The 22,657-nt window shown below is 34.7% G+C and overlaps 1 protein-coding gene across 2 annotated transcripts; it reads right to left on the reverse strand.

Annotated features, from left to right (window-relative positions):
• Positions 1 to 19,791: 19,791 nt before the first annotated feature.
• On the reverse strand, positions 19,792 to 22,614 carry CGGBP1 (CGG triplet repeat binding protein 1). Of its 2 annotated transcripts, none has more exons than XM_031958848.1 (3): positions 22,311 to 22,614; positions 21,417 to 21,622; positions 19,792 to 20,427 (listed from the first exon to the last, which is right to left on the reverse strand). In XM_031958848.1, exon 3 carries the CDS (start codon positions 20,406 to 20,408, stop codon positions 19,905 to 19,907), a length of 504 nt encoding a protein of 167 aa, XP_031814708.1. In that variant the 5' UTR covers positions 20,409 to 20,427; positions 21,417 to 21,622; positions 22,311 to 22,614; the 3' UTR covers positions 19,792 to 19,904. The 2 variants fall into 2 exon arrangements, with proteins under 2 accessions (XP_031814708.1, XP_003765571.1); XM_003765523.4 differs by lacking the exon at positions 22,311 to 22,614 and adding an exon at positions 21,869 to 22,200.
• Positions 22,615 to 22,657: the final 43 nt, after the last annotated feature.

Raw genomic sequence — 22,657 nt, forward strand, 5'->3', positions numbered from 1 at the left:
CTGTGTAACCTGAGTAAGTAAACTTAACTTGTTTGCCTCAGTTTCTTCAACTATAAAACAAGACTTGTTGTGAGAATCAAATGAGATCTTTATCACCATTCAGCCCATAATGTTTCTTCCTTTCCCTTTCCTCAGAGATCATTTAATACAACTCAATAATAATGAGTTTTGTTTCAGATATTTGGGGTTTGACATGTCTATGGGACAGCCAGTTTAAATTGTCAAATTGCCAATTCAATATGAGGAACTACATCACAGGTGAGAAACATATATACAAGAAGTTTCATATATATGGGATGTATATATGAAACTGGGAATCACTGGAACACAGAAAATAGTTAAATTTGGGGAAGTAATGAGATTTTCAAGAGAAAGAGAGAAAAAAGATAGAAAAGGGCACAGGATACAGCCTTGGGATATACCCAAGTTAATAATTGTATATAGATGATTCAGCAAAGGCAACAGAAAAGGAACAATTAAACACATAAAAGGACTAAGAGAGAGAAGTATCAGGAAAACCACAGTAGAGCAGAGTATTCAGAAGGAGAAGGGTCATCAAATTAGAGAGGACAAGATCGATAAGAACTGAGAAAAGGCTATCACATTTGAGTTAAGAAAACACTGGAATCTATGGAGAGAAACAATTTCAGGTGAATAATTAGGTCAAAAATAAGATTGTGAAAAAAAAATAAATGATTAAGAGAGAGATGGAAACAATGGTTGTAAATATTTTTTTTCCTAAGAGTTGGGCTGAGAAAAAGAAAAGAGATAAAGGACAATGGGTTGAGAGGGATTTAGAAAGAGTTTTTTAAGAATGGTAGATAATTTTTTAAATAGCCAATTTAATTTTTAAAAAATTGAAAAATGACAGGGGGAGAAAAATGGTAAAGATCTAGGTGTGTTTATGGAGGGCAGAGAAGGAACTAGTAGGTAGAGAAGGAAAATAAAAAAGAGTGAACATGATTATGGGAGAAGTTTATTGGAAAATCAGAAGCCAATAAAATCAACAAACATTTGTTAAGTTCCTGTTATGTACCTAGATCTATGCTAAAACTAGAGATATAAAGGAAAGTTCCTCTCCTCAAAAAAGTTCATAATCTAATGGGAGAGACAGCACATAAACAGAAGCTGAAAAAGATAGGTGAGGAGAGGAGGTACAGGGAGTAGGAGCCTAACGGAAGCTCTATAACCAGAGTGGGAAATTATGAAGAAAAATGCCTTGGGTTTTCTCCTTAAATGGTGGAGGATCTGAGAAAAGCTCTCCAGTGTCCACTCTTCATTTTCTGCAATGAAAGGGAGGGCTTCAAAGGTCGGGGAGCTCTGAGGAGCTGTTTCAGAGTTGATGTTATCATACAAGAATGCTGAACTTCTAAAAACCCAGAGGTCTAGGAAAACAGCCAGGGAAGAATTGAAATGAGATTAAGGGTAGGTGTAGGCCAACAAGTAGGCCATGGTGAGAAATAGGTCATTTCTTCATTAAAGATTGGAGTAAAGAAGAGAGTGGAGAGGATCAATAGGTGATGAGAAAAGGAAAAGAAGACCAGGGATAATGGTCACTATTTTCTTTGCAATTTAACAGAAAAGTCTTCAGTTAGTAAGGGAGGGAGGGATGATACAAGTGAAGAGAATAAAATGTTCAAAACACTTTCTATGGGAAGCAGGATAGAGAAGCAGTTAGGAAGGAGTAAAAAGGTTTTCCCCATGCTTTGAGGGCCCAGTTAAGGTTAGATAGCATACATTTATAGTGAATCTAGTTCACAGGGTAAAGATAAGCATACAATTAAAATGGTTCACTAAAAGATTAAGATTAAGAAAAGGGTAGCCCTTGAGAGAGTCCTGAGAGGTGGAGCCCGTTACCCTAGGTCATAGAATTTTAGACTTAAAAAGGATCATAGAAATAATTTAGTCTGACAAGATTACATAGGCAGTAGAGATTTAAATCCATGTCTTCTGACTTCTGAGCCTCTTTCTACAGAATATAGTCTTTTAGTGTTTCATTCTATAGGAAATGGCTAAATGTAATAGAATGTCATTTGGACATAACTTTAGGAGTTCTCTGCTTGAATGAGCTCATTTGAATCTTATAACAGCTCTCTGAAGCAAGTTTTTTGTCATAATCTAGTCATTTTTAGCCTTGCCCAACTCTTCATGGCCCTTTTTGAAGGTTTTCTTGGCAAAGATACTGGAGTGGTTTGTCACTTTCTGCTCCAGCTCATTTTACAGATGAGGAAAATGAGGCAAACAAAATTAAGTGACTTGCCTAGGGTTACACAGCTACTAAGTGTCTGAGGCCGCTTTTGATGCCAAGTTTTCCTGAATCCAGGTCTGGCACTCCATCTGTCTATTGCATCACCTCACTGACACACAATAGTCATTATTCCCATTTTACCAGTGAGAAAACTAAGACTCAGGTCAAGTGACTTGCTCAAAGACAGTAAGTTTTAAAGATCAGAACAAAAATAGATCACTAATGACTACATGTCAATCAATCAATAAATATTAAATACAGAAAGGTGGTACAATGAATTTGGAATTAGAAAGAGTTAACTTTAAAATTCATTTCATACCCTTACTAGCGATGTGACTCTGGCAAGTCATTTAACTCTTACCTCTTTTGCTCTTCTCTAAAACAGAATAACAATAGCACCTACATTCCAGGGTTGTTATGAGAATAAAATGAAATAATATTTGCAAACTCAAATCTATGCAGTACACTTAAAGTCCTACTTATATGATACCTATTACTTTTTAAAAATTAAATATCTACTATGTACTAGGCATCATGCCAGTGACTGGATATTCAAAGACAAAAGTAAAAGTCACAACCTCTTCCTTAAAGAAACTACTGATATTTTGCCCAAGATGAAAACATGTACATAAATAGTGCATAAAAAAGATAAATACAAGATAAAATTGGATGGTGGAAAAGGAGCAGTTACTGGTACTTCAGGAGATCAGGAAAGTGTTTATATGAAAGATGTCACGAGCAGAATTCTAAAGAAAAAGAAGGATTGTACAAGCCATTCCCCAATTGATAAATGGTCAAAGGATATGAATAGACAATTTTCAAACAAAGAAATTAGAGAAATTTCTAGTCATGAAAATTTGCTCTAAATCATTATTGATTAGAGACATGCAAATTAAGACAACACTGAGATACCAACTTCACACTCCTCAGATTGGCTAAAATTTCCCTAAGGAAAAGATAATGATAAATGTTGGCAGGGATGTGAGAAAACTGGGATACTAATGCATTGTTAGTGAAATTGTGAACTGATCCAACCATTTTGGAGAGCAATTTGGAACTATGCCCAAAGGACAAACTGCATACTCTCGATCCAACAATGTCTCTACTGGATCTGTATCCCAAAGAGGTCATAAGAAAGGGAAAAGAAATCAAATGTGTAAAAATAATTGTAGCAGTCCTTTTTGTAGTGGCAAGGAATTGGAAATTGAGTAGATGTCCATCAGTCCAATGGCTGAATAAATTATGGTATTTGAATGCAATGGAATATTATTATTCTATGAAAAATGATCAGCAGGCTGATTTCAGAAAATCCTGGAAAGATTTACATGAATTGATGCTAAGTGAAGTGAGTAAAATCAAGATAACATTATACACAGTAACAAGATTATGTGATTATCAACTCTGATGGCTCTTTTCAACAATGAGGTGTTTCAAAGCAATCCCAATAGACTTGTGAAGGAAAGATCCATCACCATCCAGAGAGGACTATGGAGATGAATGTGGATCACAATTTCAACTCTACCAACAATGCATCAGTGTCCCAGTTTTCCCGCATCTCCTCCAACATTCATCATTATTTTTTCCTGTTATCTTAGCCAATCTGACAGGTGTGTGTAGTGGTATCTCAGAGTTGTCTTAATTTGCATTTCTCTGATCAATAGTGATTTGGAACACTTTCATATGAGTAGTAATAATTTCAATTTCATCATCTGAAAATTGTCTGTTGATATCCTTTGACCATTTATCAATTGGAGAATGGCTTGATTTCTTATGATCAAGATTTTTGTAATGTTTGCTATTGTTTTGGAACGATATATACATTCTTGTTATAAATCTAACCTAATCATACTGAATAATCTTTTAAAAATACTAATATTGTTTTGTAACATATCAAAGTAGAGAAAAGGCTTTTGACAAAAAATAATAGTATTATTTATTTTAAACAGAATGCAAAGAGTTAAGAGAATCTTTGACCATGGACCTATTGGAAAATACCTAATTAATATATACATATATGATATCTATGTTGAACTTTTACTTATTTGTTTAAAACATTAAAACATTGTAAATGAATAAATGACCATATAGCTATTGGAAAATGCCTTATTCATATATACATATATATTATGTATATAAGACCCTTAGTAGAAAAAAATGGGGGGAGAATATTTTCTTATTTGTTGGCCTTTTTATTCTAAAGGTGCTGATTTTACTTTTGCACAATTTTTCAAGTTTATTTAATAAAAATTATCTATTTATCTTTTATGATCCTCTCAACACTTGGTTAAGAGCTCTCTTCTCTAGTCATAAGTTTATTTTTTTAAAGTTTTTATTTTTTTCATAATTATAACTTTTTACTGACAGAACCCATGCCTGGGTAATTTTTTACAACCCTATCCCTTACACTTGCTTCTGTTCCGACTTTTCCCCTCCCTCCTTCCACCCCCTCCCTTAGATGGCAAGCAGTCTTATACATACATGTTAAATATGTCACAGTATATCCTAGATACAATATATGTGTGCAGAACCAAACAGTTCTCTTTTTGCATAGGAAGAATTGGATTCAGAAGGTAAAAATAACCCGGAAAGAAAAACAAAAATGCAAACAGTTTACATTCATTTCCCAGTGTTCTTTCTTTGGGTGTAGCTGCTTCTGTCCATCACTGATCAATTGAAACTGAGCTAGATCTTCTCTTTGTCAAAGAAATCCACTTCCATCAGAATACATCCTCATACAGTATCGTTGTTGAAGTGTATAATGATCTCCTGGTTCTGCTCATTTCACTTGGCATCAGTTCATGTAAGTCTCTCCAAGCCTCTCTGTATTCATCCTACTTAGCCATAAGTTTAAAGGCATGTCCTTCTTTTGTCCTATAATTTGATCACTCTGTATTTTTTTATTTTAAGGTAATGTATTGTGGCAAGTGGTATAACATGTTGGTCTAACCCTAATTTTTTTCAGATTATTTTTTAGTGTTATCGGAATTTGCTGTATTAATTAATTTCCTTGGATTTGCTGAATACTATACTCATGTTTCATTAGCTTTGGGTCTTATTTATATAATCTGGTTCAATTACCAAAAAATAAAAAAATTTTAAATAGTACTAAATTGTTTTGATGATCACTACTTTACTTTGTAGTTATACTTTGAGTTCTGGTACTATTGGATCCCTTTAATTACTTTTTTTCTTCATATTTGCTTCAGATTTTTCACCTTTTGTTCCTTAAGATGAACTAATTTAGTTTTGTTGTTATTTTGTCTAAAATCTGTAAAGATAATTTCTTGATAGTTTAAGGAATATGGCATTAAATTTGTAAATTAATTTAGGTAGTATGATCATTTTATTCTATTGGTACAGCTCAACCATGACTAATATGTATCCAGCTATTTGAAGTCTTCCTTTATTTCTGTAGAAAGCATTTTGTAGTTGTTTCCATGTCTTGAATACATTTTGATAAGTAGACTCCTAGACATCTTATGCATTCTATATTCATTTTGAATGAAATTTCTTTTTGAGCTTTCACTGATTAGTAATATATAGAACTGCTGATGATTTTGTAAGTTGTTCTTATTTTATAAAAATACTCATCACCATCCTAAAGAAAGGTTCACTTATCCCTGTGCATCCTAATTTTTAAAATATTCTTCCCTTTCAAATATTATTTTCCCAATTACATGTAGAGATGGTCTTCAGCTTTAATTTTTGTAAGATTTTAAGTTCTAAACTTTTTTCTCCCTTCTTCCTTTATTTCCCTTCTTCCCTTATCTTCCCCTCCCCAAGACAGCAAGCAATCCGATATAGGTTATATGTACAATCATTTAAAACATTTTCTTATGATTCTTGCTGGGAAAGAAAAATCAGAACAAAAAGGGGAAATCATGAGAAAGTTAAAAAAAAAAAAACCAAACCAAAAGAGAGGTGAAAATAATATGCTTTAATCCATATTCAGTCTCCATAGTTCTTTCTTTAGATACAGATGGCATTTTCCATCCAAATTCTATTTGAGTTGTCTTGATCTAACATAGTTGATCATCACACAATCTTGCTATTACTGTTTACAGTGTTCTCCTGATTCTGCTTACTTCACTCAGCATCAGTTCATGTAAATCTTCTAGGTTTTTCTGAAATCAGTTTGTTAATCAATTCTTATAGAACAATACTATCTCTTCATGTACTGTAACTTAGTCATTCCCCAATATATGGGCAAGCATAATTTTCAATTCTTTGGTATCACAAAAAAAAGAGCTGCTACAAGCATTTTTGCATGTGATCTCTTTGGGATACAGATTCAGTAGTGCTGGATCAAAGAGTATGCAGTTTTATACTTTTGGGCATAGTTCCAAAATGCTCTTCAGAATAGCTGGATCAGCTCATAATTCCACCAACAATGCATTAGTGTTCCAGTTTTCCCACACCCTTCCTATCATTATCTTTTCTGTCATCTTGACAATCTGATAAATGTGAGGTGGTACCTCAGAATTGTTTTAATTTTCATTTTTCTGATCAATAGTGATTTAGAGCATTTTTTTCATGACTATAAATGGCTTTAATTTCTTCATCTGAAAATTGTCTGTTCTTATTCTCTGACCATTTGTCAACTGGGGAATATTCTGATGTTTTAAACAAATATGAATATCATCTTTTGTCAAATGCTTTTTCTCTATCTTGATATATTATGATTTTTTTGTAATTCTTTCTATTATATTTATAGTATTTTCAATGTTGAATCATACAAGCATTCTTCGTCTGATTATAGTGAATGTTTTCAACATGCTAATGTCCTTTTTAACATTTTATTCAATAGTTAAGAATCAAGTCCAAGGGTTTTTGATCTATGGTTTTTGTTCTCTGCCTTTTCTCTATCTTATTTATATATAAGTACCATTTTTTTCATAAAATGATTTTTTCTCTATTTGTATAAAGATGTTATTGTGGTATTGGAATTAATTTATATTTGAATGCATATTAGAATTAAATTGTAAGTCTATCTGAGTCTGGTTTTTCTTGATTTACTCGATTTCTTTTTACTAAAAAAATCCTATTACTTAAACCTCTTGATCTGTTCCTTGGGAAAGTTCATTTTTATTTTTTGCACACAATTCAACAAAATATTTTCTAATAATTTCCTTCATTTCTTTTTTAACATTTGTGATGTCTTTTTTAATTTTGATATTGGTGATGTGGTTTTTGACTCCTTTTAAAGAAAACAACTTCGCTTTTTCTCTTTTATATGTTTTCAATAAATCAATATCTACTTATAATTATTAAATCAATTTTAAAATTTCTTTTCTATTTGCATGATCAATTCATAATTTTGTTTTTGGAAATGTTTAGAGATAAATTTCTTCTAAGGACTGCTTTGGTTTCAGCCAATAAATTTTAATATATCTATTTTCTCCTATGACATTATATTTTTTAATGATTTCTTCTTTGAACCACATGATTTTTAAGACTATTATTTAATCTCTCTTTGACTTTGGATATTTTCTTCAAATTAGTCTTGTTGACTATCATATTCATTGTATTGTGATCAATACAGGATATATTTTAATATCTCTGCATTTCTGAATTTTTATGCCCTAGCACATGGCTTAAAGTTGAAAAAGATCTTTATGCTTTATGATTCCTATTTAGTAGTTGTCAGATCTATCGTATCCAACTTTTCTAAAATTCTATCAGAATTTTAATTCCATGGAATCCAAATCAAATGGAGTTCTGATTGAAAGTGGAGAATTACCTGGAATTCTGAAATTTTAGAGTTCCCCAATGCCTGCAACACTCTACTAATTTCCTTTAAGTCCCAACTAAAATCTCACCTTCTATAATTCCAGTGTTTATCTTGTTTTGTATATATTTCTTTGCCTATTGTCTCCCCCATTAGGTTGTAAGCCCTGTAAGTGCAAGGGATGTCTTTTGCCACTTTTTGTATCCCCAATGTTTAGTGTAACACTTTATATATAATACACACTTATTAAATATTTGTTGAATGCATTAATGAAAGCAAGGTTTTGGGAGGAGTTCAATGTTCCAAACTCCCACCTTCCAATCAAATGGAACAGACCTTTGAGAAGTTCAAAATTTGAGTAAGTCAGCATAGTGATAAGATTATTAGGTAAATAGCCTATCTCACATGGAACATTATGTTTCTTGAGTCCAAACAAGACAGAAGCCAACAGAAATTTAGTACTATCTCTGAAATACAAAGAGACATAAAACGTAAGTGACTACATTCAAGCAATTTGAAGAAGATTAAAAGACCTGAGTTCAAATTTGACCTCAGACAAATGTCTATTAAATAATTGCCAAGAAGATCCCATAAACAGTGTGATCCATCGGGTCAATAAAAGTTGGGCACAGCTGAACAATAACGAATGAAGATCAAGTGCTAACACAATAATGGGAGTTAAAAAGAAGACCACTGTCTTTTGAAAAACCTACATCAACAAAAAAGGGGACAACAAAAGGCAAACTTTAGATCTAGGTGGAATTTTAGGTTGTTTCTTTTATTTAAGAGAGGAAAGAAAAAGAAATACATCAGGAATGAAGAAGATGAAAGAGTTTACTATTTGGACATTATAAAGAAAAATACATAAATGTGCAATACAATTGATAAGTGAGAAGAAAATCTTAAGAACTTTATTCTTATTTTAACTTGAAAAATGAAGGTTGGAGGATGATTTCAGAAAGGCCTGGAGAGACTTACACGAACTGATGCTGAGTGAAATGAGCAGGACCAGGAGATCATTATATACTTCAACAACAATACTATATGATGACCAAGTTCTGATGGACCAGGCCATCCTCAGCAACGAGATCAACCAAATCATTTCCAATGGAGCAGTAATGAACTGAACCAGCTATGCCCAGAAAAAGAACTCTGGGAGATGACTAAAAACCATTACATTGAATTCCCAATCCCTATATTTATGCACACCTGCATTTTTGATTTCCTTCACAAGCTAATTGTACAATATTTCAGAGTGATTCTTTTTGTACAGCAAAATAACGTTTTGGTCATGTATACTTATTGTGTATCTAATTTATATTTTAATATATTTAACATCTACTGGTCATCCTGCCATCTAGGGGAGGGGGTGGGGGGGTAAGAGGTGAAAAATTGTAACAAGAGGTTTGGCAATTGTTAATGCTATAAAGTTACCCATGCATATATCCTGTAAATAAAAGGCTATTAAATTAAAAAAAAAAAAAATGAAGGTTGGATACATACATACATAATACACCCACCCACCCTCCAAGAGTTTAATGTGGAAATACATTAAAGTTAGTAGGGAAGTAGAGGCAATAGCTAGCAGACAGAATGGAATTTAAGGGAGAGGGTAAAATTAAAGAAAGAATAATCAACTATCGAATATGAATTATAAAGGTAAGATTAAAAGGAGAGAAAGGGGGCAGTGAGGTGGTACAATGGATAGAACACCAGCCCTGAAGTCTGGAGTACTTAAGTTCAAATCTGGCCTCAGATATTTATAACACTTCCTAATTGTGTGACCCTGAGCAAGTCACTTAACCCCAATTGCCTCAGCAAGGAGAGAAAGAAGCAGCAATTTAGGCCTTGGTCAGGTGAAGAGAATAAGAGGAAATTTAAACTAGGGTTGATCCCACTCTTTCTTTTAACTTTCCTTTTTTCTTTTCTTCTTTTAAAACTTTTATAAAAGGAAGTAGATATAGGGAAAGAGAAGAAACATTATAATAGAATATGATGTAAAAAAATAATCACACCTAATGATCAAATCTCTAAACGTGAATAGGATAAGTAGATAAATGGGCATAATGGGTTAGAAAACAACCCCCACTACTGTTATTCATAAGAAGTACACTTAAAATATAAAGGATCTTCATAGTTAAAGCTCTGAAGCAGAATCTATCAATAAAATTGATAGATTACATTAATTACATTATACTATATAATAGTAAAGTTGTTTTCTGTTTACATCAGAACAATTTCAATTCTTCAATTAGAAGTTTATACTTCTGACCTCATCATTCAACCAAAACTGTTCTCTCCGAATGCCAATAATTTCTTAATAAATTTCGTGGTCCTTTCTCAATCCTCATCCTTTTTGATCTCTTTGCAACCTTTGACACTGTTTAATCACCTTTTTCTTGACAGTTTCTTCTCTCTAGGTTTCCATGAGACTGTTCTTTTCTGTTTCTCCAGGTTTTTGAGTGCTCCTTTTCACCCATCTTTACTAAGATCTTCATTCAAGTCACATACCTTAACAGTGAGTGTTCCATAAGACTTTTATCTTGGACCTTTTTTTCCCCACTGTATTCTCTTTTATCAATATTACCAACTCCCCTAGATTTAATTATCATCAATGTACTGGTGATTTACAGATATGCCTATCTAATTCAAACCTCCAGACTTAGTGATTTTTATTCTCACCCTTCTAGGCTATATCCAAACCTCCAAGAATAAATTCATCATCTATACCAGTAAGCTATAACCCCTGGAAAAGCTTTTGTTCCAAGTCCCATATGCTTATGCCATCTTTTATTACTGTAATAATGTAATTACTATTCTGATACTTCAACTTAAGTTTGGAGGATCAGTATTGATATTGGTATATTTATATCATATGAATGAAACCTGAATTCTTAAGCATAATGTCTATGTTTCTTTACCTGGATAATACAGGCAAGAAGTTAGGTCCAATGATATAAGATTGACATGTTGCTACCATGCTATCTGGTGGAAGTTCCATGCTCTCAGTTATATTAACAATTGATTATAATTTCTTTATGTTACAGCCTTCATATATTCAATATCACTAAAGCTTCAGGTGATTTTCAGGACACATATATGTTCATATATAGTTACTGTTATTACCAATCTTTGGCATTTAATTTGGCACTGGTCAGAAGAGAAATCAATAAATTGTTGTAATTTTGGAATTTTGCTTCAAAGAGTCACTGAACTTTTTTTATGACAGTTTACCTCAAAATTAAGGATTCCAATTTGTGAAAAAGGAACTGAACTCTGTCTTCCTTTCCTTTTTTCCTTCCTTCTTTCTTTCTCCAAGGCAATTGGGGTTAAATGACTTGTCCAGGGTCACACAGCTAGGACATGTTAAATGTCTAAGACCAGGTCAAATTTGAACTCAAGACCTCCTGACTTCAGGGCTGATGTTCTAGCCACCTAGCTGCCCCGACTCTTACTTTCACGTAGTTTTGTCATGGCAATTGATTCCTAACATTTTAGACACTGGGAGCTACTAAAGCTGCCAATCTGTTATCTGTATACAAGACAAAAGGCTTTTTTTTTTTTTTTTTTTTTTTTTTTTGCACTGCATGGGCCAACTGGCAAATATGTGAGATAGTTGACTAAGTTTTTAACAATAATTAATAATAACAATAGCTAGTATTTATACAGTACTTTTTACATTTGCAAAAACTTTACAAATAACATTTCATTTGATCTTTACAAAAACATTGTGAAGTAAATATTATTATCACCAACTCACCAATGAGGAAATTGAGGCACAGAGCAATTAAGTGATTTGCTTACTAAACTAATGAATTTCCAGGCAGGATTTGAAGCAAATCTTCCTGATTCCAAGTTCCAGGTTCTATTCATTTCACCACCTGGCTGCCTCCGTCTTTGAAAGTTTGTTCACATGTATTTGACCATCAATATCTAGCTTTGCAAATTTGAGTCATTTGGCATTTCTTATACTTCTGCCTCTTTAATCCTGCATTGATGAGTTATGTATTCAAGGGGTTATCAATGGCAGTATAGCTTTGTTTTTGTCTTTTTTAAAAATAAATTTATAATGTTAATGGTCAAATTTGTTCCTGTTTATGGATGACAGTGCTGTTTGCATCAAGCCCCAGAAAGAGCCTTTAAAGAGATCTCAAATACTCAAAGTATTTGGGCTTGTCCATACACAGAGAAAAAACCAAGTGGAGGAAGAATGACTATTGCATTCAGAAAAACCCTAGAGAGCTTGTCCATCAGTACATTTATATGGGATGGACAGAACTGAGAGACAAAACAGAGTTGGGCCCAGAGTTGAACAGAAGGAAAGCAAACTAGAATGTCTTTGGGAAATTGCTTAGCTTTTTGACCAAATGTGAGAAAAACAGAAGTCCATCTTTCTATTACTAACTTTATATGTGTTGCTATATGTCAGTGAAATATGGAATACAACTTCCTCAAAAAATAAAAAATAAAAATGAGTATCACACTAAGGGCAATAGAGTGGTACACAATTGATGTGAGCTGCTGTGACATACTATTAATGAGGAATTGTATGACAGAGGAAGATGGAAGGCTCATAGGTTTGGAATAAAGGATGATAGTAACATTGCCAGAGTATTGCCCCAGCAGCTTCACAATTTCAGCATGACAACAAAAGACCTCCGAGCCTTTTGGACCCCTAAGGATAAGGACAAGAGTTACCTAGAATGGTCATGGAAATAGATTGCAATCCGATTGAAAAAAAAAGTTCTTTGTTCTTGAAGATTCTGAGGTTGTGGCCAATTAAGGAATGCTTTTTGTCTTCTTTAGGTCAGTGCTAATAGCTTTATGAGAGAATATGTGATCTGCTTACACAGTGAGCCTCTGAAAAACTAGCACCTGTCAATGAACAACTTCAGACCATTTTCTCTTCTTGATATAGCACCTTCATCAATTTCTCCTCATGTTCTTTTGGTGTCTTTTTAAAAATGAAATCATCTTAGACCTGCCAGCATCATAGATATGCCAATATTTCTAGGTAATTCATGTGCCCATCAGCTATTAGAAAGTACCAGCTCCTTTAAGATGCTTTGGAACAGATACTCAAACTGATTAAAAAAAAATCCTCCAGAGTAGATGAAAGCAGTCTCCTCCTTGTTTCCTTTTAAATAAATCTGATGGCACTTACTAAAAAAGGCTAAGACTGAGACCAATAGCTTCATAGTAGACCATCCAGAGCATTTTGTATGATGTAATATTCTACTGTAGTTTCTTCCAAATGTCTACATGTTTTTTTGTATTTATCCATTTTTCTTCTAATCCTGGAGAGTCACTAAAGTCAAATTTCTTAGGATCTGCTTCTGAGTTTGAAAAAGCCAGTCTTCTTAAGAAATTTTGCTCGACTCTTTTTGAGGGAAGATGGAGACAAGTTTTTAAAAAGTCCAGTGAATGGTCAGATGTAAGGATGTACAGATCTCATGTTCTAGCTCAATATTTGTAGTATACTACCTGTCTTTTGAATAGTTTAGAATTGGTTGATAAGTGTAATATATACTTCTAGAGGATTTTTACCACCACCATATTGCATCTTACCTTTTGCAGACCTGCTTGCCATGTGCTTATGAGCTTTAGATTCTGCACTAAATAAAGAGCTGTTCCTTAAAGGCTCTCTATCATATCTACTCCTCTTTTCTGACTCTAGTACCTGCCATAGCTTTAGTATATTCAGTCTAATCTAATCCAATATTTATTAAGTGCCTATTGTGTTCTGGTCACATAATTAATAAAAAAAGGTACACTATCCTTGAAGAATTCACAATTTAATGGGTGAAGACACCACACAAAAAGAAGTAGGAAAGTATAAGGGAGAAGAGGAAAAAGGAATATCCAGCATGTGGCATCTTTTTCCTTGCAGAAACCTGAAACCAGAAAGAGCAGCAGATGCAGAATGGAATGATCAGAAAAGTCTAATCTCTACTCTCAGCAAAAGGCATTGGTAAGTTTGATACTCTTTAGCCCTCTAATCAGAAGAACGAGAGTGGTAATGTCAGTTAAGATTTGAGTTAGCAGAGGTGATGAGATTATAAGTGATCAGTTTAATCTGGCAAGGACATGTTCTTTCCTTGAGTTGAAACCAGGCAGAAAAACAGAATTAGAGTAGAGTATATTTCTATCTGGCTAAATGCCAACCCAGTGTCTAGCACAGAGCCTGGTACATAGTATTTAGTAAATGACTGGCTAAACCTAGCTTTTCATCTGCATGATGTGAGCTAATATAAGATATGAGGGAGTTTTAGGTATATGTACCAATTTTTTTTTTTTTTTTTAATGAGTAGAATTTAAATAGTGAATTTCAAATGTAAGGCAATATTCTCAGCAGAGGTGGGGGGGAGGAGCGACCACAGGTTTGAGAAAGTACAAAAAGATTTGGAAGAGCTGTTGTAGTGTGATTGGGACAGTAGGATGATTAAGGAAGAGCAAAAGGACTGCCTTGTAGCACTGAGGGCCTAAATGAAGTTATGCAACAAATTTGTAGCAAACCCAGTCGGTATGATTTCATGATTTTCTCCAACTTCATTCAGCAGGAGATAAGTAGGAGCACAAGCAGTAGATGGTGGGAATGATCCAAGACTGAGAAATTGCAGGACAAATTTGGCAATAGCATAAGGAAGTAAGAAGCTCAAAAAGGAAAGATATATAGTTTAAGTAGTTCACCATGGCGTTAAAATGGGGAGGGACAAGAGATGTAACCAGTATAGGGATACAGGTCTGGAAAACTCAAGTGAGGAGTTGAGAGATTAGAGGTCATGATGTACATTAAGAACTCAGATGGGGAATGCCAGATAAATGAAAATAAATTATGATCACATAAGGTAATTTTAAAAGTTCATGAGCATGGAAATGGCACATTTGTGAGTGATGACTGATAATTACAGTCTACCTCCTTTACAGAACACACATTAATTTGGAGGTTTTCATTTAAATAATATTCTTTGTTGTCATCCTTCGATCCAAACATTTCTACATTAGAAGATACTCAAGAAACCAAAGTATTGGTATAAATCAGGCATCATGAAGACTAGCCTGAGAAACCCAGAGAAGACAAAAGACAATTTGGTATGAGGTACTGTTTAAGACAATGGACATGTTCTCCATTCAACTAAAAACATAAGAAAAATGGCCTTAATATTGAAGCATGAGATATACAAGACATTAAAATTTTTGATCTTGAGCTATTAGCATTTCATCTAAATTGAACATTTTCAAAACAATGTTATTTCGAGGAATGATCAGAAAGTATACCATATATCATCATACACATCACTTACCAGTTCTGACGTTTTAACTTCCATCTTTCAGCAATATCAAATTGGTATGATGCCATGAAAAGCCTTGAATATGAGTTATGAAACCCAGAGATGGATAAGGATTTAATAAGATTAGTATTTGACAAGGTTGAACTAAAACATATTATCAAGGAAGATTATGAAGTTTTCACTAGATTTTAAAAAAGGAAACAAAATATATTTCTGGGATGATTTATGTGAGAAACCTAGGAAGACAACTTAATTTTATGGTCCTTTCCATTCATATGGTCCTATGAAAGATAGAGCAATAAAGAAAAATTCATTTTCTACTGAATATAAAATAGCAAAACAGAATATTTTAGTCCCAAAATAGTCAAATAACTATAAAAAACCAGCTTGATTTTTAAACTAAAATGCTAAGCAATAAGTCACAATTTCAGGAAATTTGAACTTCTTTAATTTTCAGATTTAACTTTTCAGAAATAAACAATTAAAATGGTTCCAACAAAAACACCCCAGTTCAGTATCTAAATTATTTATTACAAAGTATAATTGGGAGGAATTAAATCACAGAATTTAAAGCTGAAAGGAACCTCAGAGATCATTCCTCTTATTTACAGATAGAAAACTTGAGGGCTAAGAAAAAATACTTAGTACCTGAGGTTAAGTGTTGGGAACTAATAAAGGGTGGACTGATTTTAGGTCAGGCCGCCTTGTTGGCAAATCTAATATCATTTCCATAATTCCATATTCCCTAGAACTCATATCACCTAATTTGATAATAAACGTGTTGATCTATAGGGCCATCTTTTAATTTTTACTTCTATATAATGAAAAGTACAATCATAATAGAAATGACTTTTTAAATTTCCAACTTCACTTTGTTGAACTTTAAAAGGTTTATAATTAACAACAATGAATGCCTTAACATTCTAAAACAATTATATTTTTATAAAGTGCTTACACAAATTTTCTGAAATCTGTTATTTTTTTGTAAAAAAATTTATTTCTAAAAGTCACAGACAAAACTTTAAAAGCGACACGGACATTAATATTCAGGATACATGCGTGAGCAAAGAAAATTAGCATTGAGAACAAAAATGAACATAGTTAACTATTATTACAGTACTCTGAATATGAGAATACCACTAGGTCAGTTAGTTTTATTTCCCTCAGAAACCTATGATACTGTGCAATGAAATAAACCAGGGTTTAAGATAGCCACTTCATTATTAAATTTATTTTAATCAATAGGGGAGGGGAAAATCAATTTAAATGTTACATTGGTCTAAATAAGATTTTTGATTGAAATTGTTATATTAAATGTATTTTATAATTAATATTTTGAGTGCTTAAGGTGATTGCCACCACACTTAACTAATGGTATCTGAAACAACTTAAAGAACAAAAGCACCTTTAAAAGAATGCAAGTATGAAATCATCACATTTGAAAGATTTTGTTTTTAGGTGAACATCCAAATTGGAAAATTTTAGCTATCACGTGCCCATATTACCAGTTGCTTAAAGTAGTGGCTCTGTTTTTTTAATATACATCAAAAACAATCTCAAATAGCCAATTTATTATATTTCTAAGACAGAGCTTTTTCTTAAATGTTTCCTAGTCCTGTATAATTTAGGATTATAGGAAACATTTTCATCAGGGCCAAAAAACTTAAAGAGAAGTGGCATTTGCAAAAGATTTATTTGATGGTAGGAACTTATAAAAGAATATGGTTCTCTCTCAAACATAATCTTAAAAGTTTCACCCTGCAAGAAAGTTACATAGTCCTTCAGTCTTGCTTTACCTACAAGTAATTTTCCTTTCCAACAATCCATAAATTATTAACGGTAAGCATATAATGAACTCCCGGAAGACAAACTATGTTACGAGAAAACACTATTAATAGGTAAGCATGTCTTGAAGAACATAGTTTGTAAATGAAACATTTAACAACCTTGTATGTATGCATAAAACTTACAAAATAGAAAAAAGGCTATTTTTTTCCCAATAGCATAGCATCACACTAACACTATAAAGTTAAGGTTGAAAGGGTTTCTGTACAAAATGTCCATCATACCCCAAGGCAGCATGGGTCTCATGTTTCTATTTATTCTATCCAACACATCTCAAATATGGTTTCACTGATTTGAACCAGTTTTGGAAAGGCTAAAATTGGGCAATCTGCCTTATAAATTATGAGACAAAGTTAAATAGTCTCAGAGACACAAAATGTCATAATCAGTAAAGAAATATTACCATTAAAGCCCCACAAGCATGAAAAAGTGGGCAAGGGAGAGACCCCTGAGAATATGATCTCATGATCCTAACAGGAAGATGGGATTATGCCCTTACATATAGTACATATGGTAATATAGATAGGGGCTTGTTGAAGTACACAAAGATATAAGTGAAACTCATCAAACCAGTGATAATAAAAATAACCACAGAAAGAGAAATATGACCTATTATTGATAGTTTGCCTTCAGAGTAAATTAAAATACTAAAATACAGAGAAAGGAAATAAGAATTATTTGAAATCAACAATCAGGTGATCCACCTAACCTCATTTTTTAAAACCTGAAATTAGTACTAGAAGTGTTTTCTTAGTTTCTTGGATTTTAGTATCATTTTGGATGCTAAAGCAAACATGACCCAACTTCTAGTGACTTTCTAATATAAAAGTGTGTATTTCTGTTGGGAAAGATATTTAGTTCCTTAATTGGTACCTTATCAACTATAGCATTATAAGGAGAATTTGCTGCATTAATTTACTGTAACTGTAGAAAGAAAGAAACAAAACAAAACAAAAACAAAACAACCCAGTAGTCTAAGCTATATAAAGTAATTTTTAAAGACAGGCTAATTTTTTTAGAAGGGTAGGAGAAAATACTTACAATCTAAACTCAAATGAAGACCTAAAATGAAACTCAACTAGCACCTTGAAAGCATCTTCTCAGAAATTTAAGCATGGAAAAGTTGGCTCCAAAAAATAAATCCAACATTCCTATTCACTTTGGCCTCATTTTTTGTGAGCACAGCTTCACGTGACATATTGCGATGTGTCTTTTTAAAGAAACCTTATTACCCTCTTACAAGGGACTCCACCATTGCTTTTTAACCAAAAAAAAAAAAAAAAGTTACAAGTAATTTTTATCCTGTATATGTTCAAGCAACAAATTATATATATATATATATATATATATATATATATATATGTATAAATAAAAATAAAAGCACTAGCCCAAGTTAGCAAGTGATTAACTTTTAAAAGCATACAATTTGGTTCTTGTGGTCTGGACTTGAAATCTATAAAAGCTGTGCTATTTGCCTTACTGAGATAATAAAGGTCAAAACGAGCTCATTTCCTCAATATGATAGACCCTTTAGCAGAAATGACAATCATATCCCCCAAAACACTTATGCATGATGCGCTGCCAGAAACCTACCCCTAAACAAATATCTTGCCAGAATTTCTAGTTAGCTCCTTTTTATACTATTTCTAAAACATCAAAGCACCAGAAATAGTTTTTTCCAGAAAATCAAATAACACGAGCTTTCTTATTCCTGGTCTATTTACCTCATGAGATTATATATATATATATATATATATATATATATATATGTATGTATGTATGTATGTATGTATATATAAGTTAAAAAATCATATGTAGCAAAATTAAATGGATCACAATTTCCATCTGCACTGACCTGAAAGCATAGGCATAGAGGATTACTCCATGTATTCCAACTCAGTACAATTAGACTTGCTGCTTAATTTTACTTATCCATAGGTAAGACATCAAAATCAAATTTCTATTTATCATTTAAGACTGAATTTTAATGCAAAAAGAGTTTTGGAACCCAATAAACACATGCACAAGAAAGCGATGGTTGAAATTTAAACAATTCAAAATCCACTAAAAGTGTTCCTGGATACATTTGTGAAATTCTGTTCATGTTAGAAGAGCAAAATCACTGTTACCTAATGCCTCACTATGAATTCTGGCTCTCATGGAAAAGTCTTATTTGCTGATTTTGAGGCTATTAATAAATAAATGTTTGAGGAAGGTTAGAATAAGGGGACATTTAAGACAACTAAGTTTTAATAAAGTGTAACTTGAAAGGGACAATAAGAGCTTTCACCCATTCTGAACAAAGAATACAGAAGCACATTTTATTTTACTAGAAGGTAATCTAACCAGACCAAAAAACCCTCCAATAACAAAGAACAAAAAACTTTAATCATGAGCAGTATTCCTTGGCAGCAGTTTCAGTTTCTTATGCTATTTTTCATCCTAAATATGTAAAGGAACTTCTCAAGGAACAGTCAAACATGGTAAAAAGCAGGGCAGGACTTTCAATGCATAAACCTTTTAGGGGAAAACCATCAGTTTGAAAGAAAACCATCAGGCTTTAGATATTCTAGCACACTCTAAACTGAAGTTCTGTCTTATACCACCAGTGGCTAAATTATCACTAAGTTCTGCAGTGAGGTTGTCACTTCCGCAGCTATATACACATTGCAAAACTATTCTGTATCACATGATTTTAATGAAATAAATATAAAAATGAACCACACAATCAACACATAACTTTAATACTCCACGTCATTTGTCTTGTTCACAATGATGGTAACCTCCCTTGTCAACAATCTTGTGAGTTAAGGAGCTGATTCTCATTCTCATACCCATCAGGGAGGTAAGCTCTCCTTAGTTGGTCTGACTTAGGTATGGAGCCACCATTCTTCACATGGCGAGAGAGAAAAGCACGAACTGCTGGGTGATCAGCCTTCTCAAGTGGGATGTTGGCTTCCAGGCACATTTTCACAAAGTCCTGGATAACACTGATTTTCTCTGTCTGCGCAGTACTGTTGCATTGAAGAGATGCTGTTAGAGGCCTTTGTTTCTTCCTTACATTCTGTTCTTCAAACTCTGCCTTTCTTTTGGTGTGAGTCTTAGACTTGAGGTGATCACTGATGGCAGACTTGCGAACATGATTAAGTACCACGTTGCAAGAAGTGCAGAACAGTTTCCCTCCATCTTCGTGCAACTCACCTCCAAACTCAGTGACACGATCCAAAGGAGTCACATACAAAGCAGTCTTGGAACGGTTTCGAGCAGGAGGAGATGTTACTACAAATCGCTCCATTCTGGTTTTCAATAAGGGTCTTTCAAAATAAGAGAAAGAAATGGATAAGAACAAGACATTCTATGACTAACAAAAAAACTATGGGGAAGAGGTGGAGGGATCTCTAAAACTTTTTAAGCTTTCCTGAGGAAAGTCTCATATGTCATTGCCTCAAACATACCGAAGTTAAATGATTTGCTGAGAGGTCTTAGTCACTTCAAGCCCAATCTCTACTATTCCTCTATTTCTATCCAAAAGGTTATAATTAAAAGTAAATCTGTTGGGGCAGCTAGGTGGCGCAGTGGATCAAGCACCAACCCTCAAGTCAGGAGGACCTAAATTCAAATTTGCCCTCAAACACTTAACACCTTCTAGCTGTGTGATTCCAGGCCAAGTTACTTAACCCCAATGGCCTCAGAAAAAAAACAAACAAAAGTAAATCCATTAACTCAAAATACCCTTCACTCAAAGCAGAGATTATTAACCTGAGATCTACAAAGTCTTTTAAAAATAATTTCAAAATTAAAATTTTAAATAAAACAATTTTGATAAGTTTTTCAGGTTTCTTCTGGATTTCTACATTAAAATATTATGATTTAAAATATTAAGATTCACCAGACTGCTAAATGGATCCATAACACACACACAAAAATTAAGAATCCCTGATTTAAGAATCTTAAATTATTTTAAGTAATCTATTCAACCTTAGTCTATATATGAAAATTTTTTTTTAAGGCAGTCAATAAGTCTTTACAAATGTACAACTGACTTGGCTTGCTACATATTCAGCTATCCACCTACCTGGAATTTATAAAGGTGAGAAACAAAATTTTTCCAGGTAGTCGAGAGGATAAAATAAGTTAATATTTATAAAGTGTTTTGCAAACCTCAAATGCATAACATTATTTCTCTGGAAGACTTTAAAAATTAAAGATTAAGAACTGACCTACGTGGGAATTTGAAAACGCAATTCTAAACATTAATAAATGCAAAATTTAAAAAATGCTATTTTCAAGTTTAAATGTTTACCAAGTTAGTTTCCAGTTTTGTTGCCTTGACACTTAGCAGTGAAGAGTTCCCAATCTGAGAAAACAGAGGTGTCAAATCCGGGCACCCTCTGCCAGTTCCAAACACAAGAGTTGCTTTCAAATCAGTTTCTCAACAAGTGGTGGTACAGAAACGGTTTCTGGGCTTGCACCCTATTTTCGCTGGCGTACCTGGTAGTCATTCCCTTACTAGAGCAAAAGAAAAATGGAAAAGGGAGGGAGGGAAGGGAAAGAGGAAGTGGGAGTGAAAATAGAGATGCAAAAGGGTGTCAATAACCACCACCAAAATAAGTGGCTCAGAAAGGGGTCCCCCTAGGCACCAGCCCATAGTCCGGAACCAAACAAGCGCGCACCCCATCCTTTTCTTAAACATACCCAATCCCTGCTCTGGATACCCTCTCCGGACCTCCCCTCCTCTCCTTGCCCCTCCCTTACCCTGTTCCCAAGCCTGAGTATTCCGGAAAGGAGGAGTTGGGCATCCCCTTGGGAATCTGATTTCCCACCCTAAACCGGACGAGCGCGCCCGCCGGCGCCTCTACTTCCCCGCTCCGCGGGAGGGGGAAAGAGAGCAGGGAAGACTGGCGGGGAAGGGGGAGGGAAGCTTCCTCCTGGCCCCTCCCCCCAGTCCCTGGCCCCTCGAGCCCAGACACCCCATCACCGAGAAGCCGACAGTTCCGGGTGGGGAGGGGGGGGATCGGTGGCGGGGCGGCGGCAGCGGCCGCTGACAGGTTTGCCATCTTCCTCCTCCTTCCTCCCACAGTCAACGGCTCCCACACCCCCACCCCCACTCCCCCGCCTGATTCCGGGACAGAAGGCCCCGGGCCCGCAGCCCGCACCAACGGCCCGGCCCGCCCACAGCTTCCCCGCTGCTCGGTACCGTAGGATCAGGGCCGCCACTAGGGGAGGAGAACGAGAAGCAACCAGGAAGGGGGAGGAGGCGAAGGAGGTGGGAAAGGGAGAAGGAGGAGGACCAGTTGCCGCTGCCACCGTCGCCCGATCAAGCCCCGCGGCGGCCGCCGTGTCCCCCGCCGCGCCCCGTCCTCCTCCGCGGCCTATTGCGAAGCACGGTAGGCGGCCCCCAGCAACCGCCGTGAGGCGCTGTCCAACGGCTGGTCGGCGGGTCAGACGGACGGTGACTCCGACCAATAGTAGCTAGAGGGCGGGAGCCACGGTGACTGGCGGCGGGAGGTGGCCAATGCAGATTGGGGGCGGGGGTGGGCGGAG

The sequence above is a fragment of the Sarcophilus harrisii genome, chromosome 3 (assembly GCF_902635505.1).
Source record: "Sarcophilus harrisii chromosome 3, mSarHar1.11, whole genome shotgun sequence".
Lineage (NCBI taxonomy): Eukaryota > Metazoa > Chordata > Mammalia > Dasyuromorphia > Dasyuridae > Sarcophilus > Sarcophilus harrisii.